Source organism: Labrus bergylta, chromosome 7, assembly GCF_963930695.1.
Source record: "Labrus bergylta chromosome 7, fLabBer1.1, whole genome shotgun sequence".
In the NCBI taxonomy this organism is placed as follows: Eukaryota; Metazoa; Chordata; class Actinopteri; order Labriformes; family Labridae; genus Labrus; species Labrus bergylta.
In genome coordinates this window covers 17,329,096-17,342,007 of record NC_089201.1, presented here as the reverse complement: position 1 = coordinate 17,342,007, position 12,912 = coordinate 17,329,096, and the positions used below count along the sequence as shown (strand labels likewise).

Sequence of the window (12,912 nt, the reverse complement as noted above, 5' to 3'; positions counted from 1 at the left end):
TTTTGTTATTCCTCTAAAACGCCTTATATGGAGTTTAATCTGATCTCCTATCCTACAATATAATTCCCTTTTAATCCCAGAAAGTTTTAGGCCTATACTGATACTGTAGCCTACTCTTTTGTAATGAACACAGTGATTTTGAAGAGGCTCGAGCATTTACTCGCACACTCCTGCAGGTGGAGGGGGGCAGAGTTTCACCATCTAATCTCAGTTGGGTCTGGGAAACACCTCCCTCCGCTTTTTTTCGTCTGGGACTGGCTGCGGAGTTTCAGCCGGGACACCCTCAAACTTTTCTGAACGTCTCCACAAAGTGTCTGACGAAGTCCCGCGTGCCATGCGGGGATTGTAACGCGTTTCGGATCGCTGCTCGGTTCTCCTCGCGCTCCTGAGACATGGCTCCGTTTGGAAAAAACTTCCTGAAAGCTCGACTGAAAAACAGGTAATGTGATGACAGTGATGTGTCGTTATGGGAGACTTGTGAGCTCAGTGGTGAATTACGCACGACGAAGCGCGTCAGGTTTATGAGCGAGCTGCGTTTTGGGTACAGAAGGACAGAGGAGGAATACTGTTTTTAATAGTTATTTAGAGCAATATTGGAAGGATAATATTAGGAATGATCTAAAACGATCTCAGTAAATATATTGCAACTTCAAATATAAGCTTTTTAAAGTTGGAAAAAAACGTTCAGTTATGAATTTATAGTAAGAGATATGTTATTAACCCATTTTTCAAGGGGAATAACCATATAATGGGCCTTTACTATTATTTTAAGCAAGATTACACCGCATTCACAATTCCTGAAGCTGTTCAGGGTCATCTGTTCTTATCAAAGTTGTTATTTCTTGTATATGTGTATCTGGAGGACAGTTTAACGTTTTGCCACTTGCAAAAATTAACAGATACTTTTTTTCCAACTTAATTTGACACTTAAAATATGAAACCTTTGTAAATTATATTGCACCAGCAGTTAAAAAAACAAGCACCAAAACATGTGATTTAATGAGGTTTCACTTATTTCTGTCAAACCAGATTTTTTTTTGATATGATTCCAGTTCAAATCAAATGATATACATACATTTAAGGGTACCATGGCAACTCTTTTTTTTCTCTTCTCTGAAGACAAACTCCTGCACACTGTCTTAATTGCACAAATACAAACGTTGCCAATGTATTTGTACACTGCTCTCTCTTTCTTTCGCTCCAGCAGCTTTGGGTTCAAAAACATGACTTAAGATCTAAAGCTATTTTTAAGTGTCGGTACTTGTAGATACTGTCAATCATTAAAATATCAGATATCTCTGTATGACTTTAAAACATGTGGTTTTGAAAAGTATCTAAGCATCAAAAATGTTGACCTTACTTTAAATTATAAGAGCGCTCACCTTCTCCTGCTCTGTAATTACAACAAAGGTGTTTTATTTAATGCATGTTTCATCTGGGATAACACGACCAAAGAACGTTCAGACTTCAGGTACAAAGTCGTCCTGTCATCAACACGCTTATAATTTGCTGCTGTAGTTTCCCTGAGTGGCTCACTCTGCCTTTTTGATGTGCCTCTACTGTATGTGCAGCAGCTTTGAAAAAAGTGTGGGAAAATTAGATTTGCAGAGCCACAAGCTGTCCTCCATTATGGGTGCAGAAATTCTATTTGGAGTTGTTGACTGCAGACTTTTGTTGTGCAGAGTTGGTAAACAGAGTTTCTGTGTTTTTTTTTAAGGAGTATCTAGGTCATGATCCAATCCTCTCGCAGCGAGCAGACAGAGTTTATGTTGCCAAAACCGGGATCAGGAAGGCTTTAATTGTGGGTTAAGAGCTATTTTCATTAGTTTTACTTATTAAGACGCAGACTTAGCACCTAACCAAGCAGCAAGGTTTGGATTAAGTTCAGAAATAAAACTGGCTTTTATGCTAAATTGCTGCTTGACAGTGGCACCAGCAGCAGAATGGATGGATTTTGACATCACACACACACACACACACACACACACACACACACACACGCACACACCCACACACACGCACACACACACACACACGCACACACACGCGCACACACACACACACACACACACACACATACACACACACAGAGCTGAGATGAATTATCTTTGATCACTTCAAACAGTCTGATTGAGGCTGTCTCTTGTGGATGTCTTATTATTTTTTCATGTTGTGTAGTAGTAATTACCATTGCGGCACCTATAATTACCTCGAGTGTTTAGATCTGCAGATATGTCACACACTCAATTTCAGAGCGGCTCCTGAGACATTCAAGCGGATGTTTGCCGCTCCACATCAGCTTCATCTTGTCGCTCTTTAACAGTCGGTTTGAAACATCAAGACTTTCAGAATTAAACTGATAATTGCAGCTGACAAAATTTGTTTCATTCTCTTTCACTTCAAAGACTCAGGCTGCGTCACTGCGGAGCTGCTGTGGTGGTGAAACTGCACTTTCAGGCCTCAAGTAACTTTTAAGTGTAATCGTTGCCAGTCTGTGACACATGTGGCCAATGCAATGACAACTTCCACTTAATCCTGCTCTCTTGCCACAGAAACAGCATGACAGCATTGTGCAGACGCGACCAATTAGCTGCTGAAATTTGTTTGGTTCTGCACAAATTAGCAGGCCACTAAAAAAGCAGTTTGAATGGATCGATTGTGTTCATAGAGAATAAGTCATTTATTTTCACTGCGCAAAAGCCTATTTGGTGATTCACAGAGCCAGCGGGGGGGAATAAAGGGCGGGTGGGTGGTTTCCTAGAGGAAGTGTGGGGGGGGGGGGGAGATAAGGGGAAGGGGTGTGTTGTGTCTCTGCTCACAGATGCCTATCAGAGCGGGAGTCATCCCAGAGATCAACATATCCAGATTCATTTGAAAAGTGATGTTTTTTTTCCTCGCCCATCCCTCATCCTCTTTGAGATAAGAGCGAGAGGAAGCACCTCCTGTCCAGAAACCAGAATCTGCTCTCTGTTTGCTTTTGTTCCTTCTATCTAAATAAGCCACTAAAGACGGTATGTTTACACTTTCAAAGTCTGATATATCTATGTCGTAGTAAGTGCCTAACATAAACGTGGATCTCTGAAGGATCTGTTTTTTTTAAGTGGTCTATGAGACAGATTTTCATTTTTTTCATCAGAAAGAGGCTTTGGTGGTTTTGCTGGTTTTGCTCTCGTCAAAATCACCAGACTCAAATAACAAAAGCAGTGATTTGACTGTGCAGAACACAGGAGTTGCTGATCTACCGCTGCCTTGATCGCTTAGCTAATTTGTGTTATTGTGTGACTTCTTGTCTTTAAAGGTCCCATATTATGCTTTTTCTGGTTTAATATGCCCTTTAGTGTGTTTTCCAAGTGTCCTGTGCATGTTTAGGCACATCTATGTGCAAAAATTCAAAGTCCGCGGAAAAGCGGCTTCTCCTACGTCCTCCTGTTAGCTGTAGCATTAGCCACATGTAACGCTCGGTTCTAGGCCCCCTCGATAAAAATTTGTCAGTCCGACCTCATTGTCAGTGTGAGATCACTGATCTAAGCCCATTGGCTCGTTGTGGCAAGCCCTGCAGCTCATGTTGAAATTTCCGAGACGCGTGCTAAGATAAGTTGCAGATAAGTTGTATGATAGTCCTCACACTGTATGACCGACAGGGCACAACACATCAGGCTATCGTAGAGCTGAACAGTAAGTCTGAGAAAGAGAGCTGCTTCTTATTAGTTCAGGAAATGCTAATATGATGTTTCATCTTATGGCCTGATGTCATTAACAAGAGAAACAATGCAAAGGTCGTGTGTCTTTAATGAGATGTGTCGTTCCAGCAAAGCTTTCAGGTTTGGTTCAAACAAATGTCAACAGACGACTTTCTCTTACTTACCTCTTTTTAATGCAAAGCTGGACTTGTTTCCTTGCATCCTGAGATTTCTCTGACGTACGTTTACCTCGTGACCTAAATCTTTGCCCAGGTTAAGTATAGGCATCCAGCATTGTAGCGCTAATATGTGAGTTTTAGAATGGGGATCAGCAAAATAGGTCGTCTTTAGCTTCACAATACAGCTGTTTTTAGGTCTTTCTTTTCATTCTTAACCATTTCTTACATTTGTTTTGAACCATAAACCTGCAGAACTCGTATTCTGATCAGCCTTAGCTTAGAGTTGCTGCTAATTAGCCCATCTAGGTATGCTTACTTGCTAAATGATGTCATGGTAAATCCAAAACTTGCTATATATTAGCATGTTAGCATTGTCATAGGGATGTAAGCATGCCGACATGTAGATTAAAAGTACTGTTGTGTCAATGTAAAGCCTCCAGGCGGATGGATATTTAAATTATTAAAAATGTTGGCCTTAAAATAATAGTTTCATGCTTACCACTAGAGATATAAGAAACTATACTATGACTTTTATGTAAACAAAGCGAAGCAGCCCTTTAATAGAGCTCTTAACAAGACACATTTACATTATTTCTTTCTTTAAATAGCAAACCTATCATTTTGTCACCACCTGAAGAATCAGAAGGTAATCGAACGTCGATGCCAAAGCAAGAAAATCAGAACTTGCTGACAGCAGTTGCTACAGGATGTATTTGCTGACGCTCTACCAAAGCTTTGTTTCTGTGTGCAATATTAGCATCCACTTATCATATCGCTATCAATCTGAGAAAACAAGCTGAGACACTGCTGGGCTATAACTCTGTCATTTGTTACGACATGTTCAAACCACCAGCATGCAGTCATCGCGGTAACTTGCAGCTTGCAAATTTTACGACAAAGAGGGAATTGTTAAAGTCCCAAAGGTGGTCTTTATGAGTGTTATGATGGAAGAGTGCCATGCCACCATGGTGGAGCTGTAATGGAATCGGCCCGCGCAGATACTTGTGCTGAAAGTTCAGATCATTTGAATGTGGTTTCCTCCCACGTGTCTGATGGCTCTCTGAGTTTCTCAGGTTGGAAGTTCAAACTGAGGTCAAGCTGGTCCGCTCAGGTTTCCTGGATTCACTCGAGTGTTAAATGTTGAGGTCTGACTCTCCTGTGTTGCTCCCTGCACAGCATCAACCCCCTCTATGACAGCGTCTTTTTGAATGTCTAGTACTCATCATATGTTTGTTATTCTATTGGATGATTTTTAATCAGAGGCGTTGAGTTCATCATAAAACCAGTGCCAGCTTTGTCCTTTTCCACCTGAAGCCCGGACTTATGAGGGCAACCTCATTTGTTGCGTCTGGCAACCACCTCTTAATCCCAAACTATGAATATCAAATGGCACCTGAAGTGACAGCCCTCATGAGCATATTAGCTGCGATGCAATCAGCCCAATAATGCGTGCAGTATTTTTCTTTATCTAGGTGGGGACTTGACTTGAGTGTGTTAGCATCTTTGATATTTCCAGACACTTAGTCCACCACCGGTCTTATCAAAATGTTAATTCATAAAACAATATGATTTTTCCACCTCACTTTCTCATGAGGTTACAATAATGTAGTGTTTGTTTTAACTTTCTACCGAAAGTCGAGCATACTCTGTACAGTTGTATACAAGTCGCGGTGGTATTTCATGTCTCACTGTATGAGTGAATTGTTTACAACACATGACAAAGGATCATGAATTATGCGCTCCCACTGGATAGTGTTGTTGTTGTCAAGTACGACCTGAGTGCTCGTGATGGAGAAAGTCACACTTCTCTACAAAGTTTCACTTCGAAGCTCTCGCAGACAAGTTGAAGACAGATCTGTGTGTCGTTCAGATGTTGAATATACACAGCTCAAATATAAATACAAGCTCTCTGCCTCAGTCTCTCTCTCTCTCTTTCTCTTCCTCTCACATGCAAACACACCCAGACACACCCACACACAACACTCACCAACAATTAAAGGGTAATGAGTCAGCCAGTTGTTTTTTTCTGTTGATTGCGTTCTCAGTGCAAGCGAACCACTGAAGAATAAGGTTTTAAAGCGAGCCGAGACCGCCACTTCCTGGCGATCTCGACTCGATTGTTTTGATCCGCATCAGAGTACAATTGTTGTCTTCACGTGTGTCCAAACTAATCGGAGCCGAGGGGGAATCGCTCCATTGTTTCCCGGAACAAAACACCCTTACTCCCTGAGAATATCTCAACACGGACATGAGCTTCATTCATTAATGTTAAAATTTTTAAGAAAATGTTCAGACATTTGAAATCAGGATTATCCAGCCATGGTCATAGATTTGTCAACACTAACTTCACATTAGAGCAGAGTTTTACGAAACAGATTTATTTTGACCGCTATGGAATTCATTGTCCCCTTCCTCCATCTGTCTATTGAGCTGTGGTGGCAGGATGTTGGGGATTGTGGTCCGGGACAAATACAGGTGTTTCCCTGCCTCGCTGTAGCCTCTTCCTGCACAGCTGAGGCCATGGGTCGGTCTCTATGAAATACAGAAATGTCTGTAGAGCTTGTTTATCCACCTGTATGTTCAGATATCACCATGCACTAATCAAATACAGATATTCCTGTCCTAATACGTAACCAACATCTGTCCAACAAGCTTCATGTTTCTCTCTCGTTATTGCTTCTTCCCTCCTGTCCTGTTCTCTTTTCCGTCCTTTATTTCTTTATTCATCTGCAGCAGGAAATCCCTGGTTCTCTTTTCTTTTCTTTTTTTGCCAGGGGATACCATCAAATTGTGTTATTTATTCTTCTGATTCAGAGTACAATCGTGTGCTAAACAATGATACCGATTACCCGATTTCAAAAAAAGTTTTAACAACTTTTGCTGTGTTTCAGCGCAGCCTTTCAATGTTGCATATTGTTCTAGGTGGTGCTCCATTCAAAGACTTACTTCAAGGAGTAGATGTATCAATAAATTCACAATATTGTGTAAAAGATGTGTAAGAAATGATCATTGTCTTGCTGTCCTGCAGTGTATCTTCAACTGTTAAATGTGTAGATTTGACAGATTAATGTCCCTCTAAGTAGATCAAATACTTTATCGATTTACATAAAATAAGGTCAACAAATTCTATTTACTTGGTAATAAACCATTGCATGTAACCTTGAACATTTCCACAGATTGTTGCATTTCTCACCTTTTAAAGAGGTGAAAATATCTATTACTCTACCTGGAAAAGCTTAATTTGCAAAAAGCCGGAAACATCCATGGTTGTGATTCTCATCGTTTTCCTCTTCCCCGTTCTGATCCTCTTTCAGTTTTTGTTGACCCCTCGGGGGCTTTAGATACCGAAAGAGCTGAAAAATGTGCAACATTTTTGAATATTCCTATAAAGTAAACAACATATGATGCATGGCCTACACGCTGTCCTCCCCCTGTGTCCCCCCCTGTGCATCAACAGTGTTTGCAGGGTTTCCTGAGTGGGCTGTAGTTGGAAACTCTGAGGTCATAGTCGTCACGGTCGATGTTTTTGAATGCTGGAGGCGTGCAGGATTTGTTTGGCCTGCACATAGCTCAGGTATTTGCTTTGCTCCGCTTGTCTCCGAGGGTCTCTATATAACCATTAACCAACCTGTTGCATTGTTGCATACATATCGCATTCCTGAGACCTTATTCAACGCCAGCTTATACAATACTCTGGTTGTGTGTTTTCATGCAGTGTGGGAACCAAAATGCTGGTGGTATCAGACTGTAACATCTGTAAAAATGTGCGAGATAAAGAAGCGTTTCAGTTCTCCTGTTCAAACAGTACTTATTATATCTCACTTGCTGGTGTTGGCCTCCAGGCGGGTCATATCTGTGTCATCTCCAGACGATGTGTACTTTTGTGCCTCCTTCCTCGTGACGATCGGTGGTTAATGTGGGCTGCAGTCAACCAAGGCTATCTGAGAACAAAAAGATACTGCAGCTACAGGATGCAAGGTTTGGATCTGAAAACAACAAAACTTGAAATCATGGCGGCTCGTACCTAGAGACTGAACATCTCTACTATTTGATTTTAACCACAAATGTTCGTAGGCAAGGCTTTTGTGCACAAATCCCTCACAGCAGTGATTCTCGACAGGTGGACCCAAAAGTGGGTGACAGAGTTTTTCAGTCAGTCATGAATGTGTTCCTGGAAAAAGTTTTTTAAAAAAGTCTGTGAAGCGTTTTTGTTAAACATATTAGTTTTGTTCCGTTTCTGGCATGTGTTATACCATCTGAGGTCCAAAATACACAAATTTTCATTGAATACATCTAAAGGGTTGAAATATAGCATAAATGTGGGTCATGTTTTTCCGTGAAGGAGTTGGTGGGTGATGATGAGTCTTTCTCTGGAGTCATTTTAATCATGTTTTGGTCAAAAGTTTTTGGCTTTTGTCTGCTCATGTCAAATAATGTGAGCAAGTGTCTCACTGAGCTAAAGCTGAGCTCCCTCACAGAGTCTGCTACCTATCCGTTTTGCAGACTGTGGACCAAACTTGACATTTACCAGGATTGCAAGCACGTTATTCGGATTTATTACTGTTAACAGTATCATGAATAAATGCCTGTTTGGTTGTAAAACCAGAAACCAACATTCCTTCAACCTCCATAGTAAGTCTGCTCTTCAGCATTGGAATAGGAACTATATATATATATGTGTGTGTGTATATATATGTGTGTGTGTGTGTGTGTGTGTGTGTGTGTGTGTGTGTGTGTGTGTGTGTGTGTGTGTGTTTATATATATATATATATATATATATAAAACATAAGAGAAGGTTTTATTTAAGTATTTCACTGAGACCGAAACTTGACATTTAGGAATACTTCTGCTTCTAGTTATCTGTTGCTGATCTCTTCTTTATAAATGATTACATGATGCATCAGTCTTTATCATGAAATCAAATTGAAATGTCTGGCGATGGTATCTACTTATTCGATTATGTCTGCATTGCCGGTGCCGATCATTTAATGACTGCATATTAGGTCCTGGATATTACCGGTGGTCCATTAAGCATGTAAAAAAATGGATATCGTTGGCCCATCGGAGGTCAATTCTTGAGCGAGTTTGACCGTGCAGATGAAAAGGTAATGAGGGCCTCAGGGTGAAATAGCTCAGAATCAAACCATTAAGTGATCATCTCTGATGAGTAAGACGATAAGTAGCAGTCTAATAAAATCAAGGCTGGGAGCACCAAATGTGCCAATGTAGTTTTCTGCTCACTGATCTAATGGAAAACCATCAAAGACAGAACTGCTTAAGAAAATATGCTACTTAGAATACAGTGAAAGGACCTTTAAGCTTAGAGTATGTGTGGTAAACATCCAACTGCAGCTCTGTTACTTCTTATGCAAAGCTTCTGAACTTAACAACAATCTTTTTTCAATTTCTTTATGACTCCAAAATGTTCTTAAACCCAGCAACAAGTAAGTCCAAATGTGGGTAAAATGCATGTAACATATCAAAACGGTTTCTGATTTATGGAACGATGGAAGAACGAAAACCACTGAGTCTTTAGTTTCAATGTTTACCCTTTGACCATTAGATGACACTGAGACTGTGATTTTTACAACCATAAAAGACTTATGAATGTTTCAATCCTAAGCCACAATCACTAAATAAGCTTTTTTCCTTTCTTTTTCCCAGGACAAAAGATGCCAAGCCTGTGGTGGGAAAGGAGATTCAGGTTTCAGTCTGCAACGAGGAGAAAGTTGTCTGTGGAGTAACAAAGCACACAACATGTGCAGATATGATTCAGGCACTGCTGGATGATCACAAGTCAATCCCAGAGAGCAAGCGGCTCCTGCACGGGGAACCCAAAGACTTCTGTCTGGTGGAGCGGTGGAAGGGTTTTGAAAGAGCCTTGCCTCCTCTAACCAGAATCCTGAGACTCTGGTACGCCTGGGGCGACCAGAGACCCTTCATCCAGTTCATACTAATCAAAACCAGTGATTTTGTGCCTCAACCCACCAAGAAGGTTGGAAAGTCCAGGGGGGCTAGGCCAAAGCGGCTGGAAAATGGTCGCACTCAGCACACCCAGGCTGTGCCGGTGGAGAGGCAAAAGCGCATGGTGAAGAAAGCTTTCCGAAAGCTGGAAAAGCTGCACAAGGAAACTAAGAGCTCCCTGGGTGCAGACGAGGTCGACCGGATGGTGCAGCTTATTCTAGACCAGGACCACACCATCCAAGAACAGATCCAACGCATGAGGGAGCTGGATTTGGAGCTCGAGCAGGTAGATCTCCAAACGAAGCAGGAAGCTGAGTCTGAGAGTTCACCGACTCCGGCTTGTGCTCAGAGTTTGGAGGCGCACTTTGATGATCAGCTGCAGGAGTATCTGTACACCAGTGATGGGGTGGAACAGCTCGAGCTGCAAGTTCAGAGGCACCAGGAACTAATCCTACAGCTGTCTAAGGATATCGATGCTGAACTCAGGAGGGCCAACTTCCCGCTGAGCCAATACGAGGACTGTGAACACGAAGGAGCTGCAGCTGCTTCCTGGTCCCCCATGGAGACAGACATATTGTTCTACACTGCTGAACTCAAGAGGCTGCAGGATGAATTGAAGCACAGCCTCTTCACTGGTGTTTCCCTTCACAACCAAGCTGCTGAGATAGACAAGCAGCTGGAGAACTTTGAGACGACCCTGGTCTCCAAGGATCAGGAGTGCTGGCAGCTGGCTGCCCACCTGAACTCATTGCAAATTGCAGACAAAGGAGACGAAGAGCAGTCCAATCCTCTGAAAAGTGAGACTCAGTGCAGTGTCTCACAGACAGTGAAACTCAAACAGAGCCTGTCCCCTCTAGACATTACGGACACAGACTCAGACACCGGGATTAGCTCCACACACAGTCAGGACTCGCTGTCACCGTGTCTCGACTTCCCTCCCCCACTGGACACAGACGTTTGAACGACCATGTTGAACCTGCAATTTAGAGTTTCTGTGTGCACTAGCACTTCTTTGTGCCTGTCATGTGTTGTCACTGTCTTTGTGTCTAAGAGAGCAACATTCTTTTTTCTGACCAACAAATCCCTGGATAGCTTTCATCAACCCTTTCACAACTAATTGATTGACCATGTTTATCATTTTTGCAATAATGAAAATTTCTGTTGCTCAGTCTTGAAAAACTGTAAGGGCCTTCAGTAATATTTAGAATACAAAGACAGTATCCACAGTTTAACCTTTTTTTGTAGTTTTTATGCATCTCATACAAAAAAGGTTGCTTCCTGTCTTTATTTCACTTTACTGATAAACTTGCAAGGCATGACACAGGAGCTTTTTCATACAACACCAACAGTCCATCACTTTTCCTTATGACCGATGGGTTTCTTGACCTCTGCCCTCAGCATGTCTAAAGTGTGAAACATTATGAGATAACTGTCATTAAGTACCTATTTCATTTTCTTTCCTCTGCAGCAATTAACTGATTAACCACAGATTCACATTTTCTAAAGCAATATTGCCAAAAATTTGGTTTCACAAGCTTTGAAAATGCAGAGCTTTTAGTCCACTATTTACAGATTGATCAAAAATGACTTTTTTCAGTTTCAAGGCGCAATAATCACAAAAGGGACGGTATAGTTAGAATACAATACCTTCTTTCTCCTTCAACTGTAGGCAAGCCACCCACTATTGTTCATGACAGCTGGGTTTCCCGCCTTAACATGTCTGAGGTGTAGCAGGCTTAGCTATAATTAAGTGTTTCCTGTTGATTTCTTAATAATGTTGAATGTATGCTCCTATCCCTTGTCAAGCTATTTATGAACTGCACTTCTTTGTACACACTTATACGTCTATTAACAATGTTTTATATTAAAACAAAGAGCTAACTGTTTTGGATGTAGATTTAAATTGAGTCTTCCTTTCAGCAACACTGTAAATATACTACTGTAGCAGCAGAACATTATGGAAGCCCAGAGCAGACATGCATGAATACATTTTATTTACACCGTTTTATAGCAATAATGAGTAGTTTCTGATTGTTTTCTGGAGATATCAAGTTATCTCATCTCAAGATAATAGCCCTGTGATTGACTGGCGACCAGGCCAGGGTGTACCCCACCTCTCGCCCAATGACCCTGTGACCCTGAATGGGAAAAGTGGTATAGATAATGGACGGATGGATCTCAAGATAAAGCTAATTCACCTGTGATCAGTGAATTCCAGTTGTTTCTTGACTATTTGTTTTCTCTTAACTATTAATTTATCTATTTTTTTTACAACCTTGTTTTGTCTCAATACCAGGATAATTTTCTGGCAGAAAAAAACAGAACAACAGTCTGATCACTGTGATGACCTTAAACCTCTCTGTTAATGGGGACAATGGCAGAATGGTATGTTATTGTTGTTGTCTTGCCTATCTCTAGGTTTGTTTTGTGCATTTTGTGCACAAGATGAATAAGTGAAAATCTCCCAAAAACAACCTGAAATGACTCGATATGGGGGGAATGAAGTAAATAAAATTGTATAGATTCATGTCCACTTGGGGCTTCCGTAGTACATCCCTATTCTTATGATCCAATGTGTAAAGATGAAAAAAGCAGCTGAAAGAAAAACATATTTATTTGTCTTGTAATTGTATTTTATAGATTTTATTGTGACCGCTTGCTATCCGAGGCAATAATGTCCATGTGCAACCGATCTGATCACGCATCAGGTGTATCCGGGGCAAAAGTAGCACAAGTATTTGGCTATCACTGTGTACACCATGCTTTAACACAAAAGCTATTATAAAGGTAATTGTAAGTTTCAACTTTTATAATAAACACTAATACTATACTATATTCAGTTTGTTTGTCCTGAGCGTTGGTGATTTATTGCTGTATTTTCTCTAAGTTGTTGAATAGACTCCAGCTGGCGGGCGTTGCTGCTAAAACCACGAGAAAGAAACCTGAAGCCGACAAAAGCACAGAATTGACTTTCATAGATTCCTGAAACTTCTGAGTCACCTGAAAGAAATGACACAGCAAATACAGAGCCCCCCTTTCCCGTCAGTGCAGCGTATAATCAGACAACATGGTCGCCAGGCAAGCACAA

The 12,912-nt window shown here is 41.2% G+C and overlaps 1 protein-coding gene across 1 annotated transcript; it reads left to right on the top strand.

Moving 5' to 3' along the window:
- Positions 1 to 240: 240 nt before the first annotated feature.
- rassf9 (Ras association domain family member 9) lies at positions 241 to 12,659 on the top strand. The gene is made up of 2 exons (XM_020637209.3): positions 241 to 439; positions 9,525 to 12,659. Exons 1-2 carry the CDS (start codon positions 393 to 395, stop codon positions 10,783 to 10,785), a joined length of 1,308 nt encoding a protein of 435 aa, XP_020492865.1. The 5' UTR covers positions 241 to 392; the 3' UTR covers positions 10,786 to 12,659.
- The last annotated feature ends 253 nt before the right edge of the window (positions 12,660 to 12,912 follow it).

Coding starts and splice junctions, on each gene's coding strand:
- rassf9 (XM_020637209.3), top strand. CDS start 393: ATGGCTCCGTTTGGAAAAAACTTCCTGAAAGCTCGACTGAAAAACAG. Junction 440..9,524: donor AAAGCTCGACTGAAAAACAG/GTAATGTGATGA, acceptor TCTTTTTCCCAG/GACAAAAGATGCCAAGCCTG.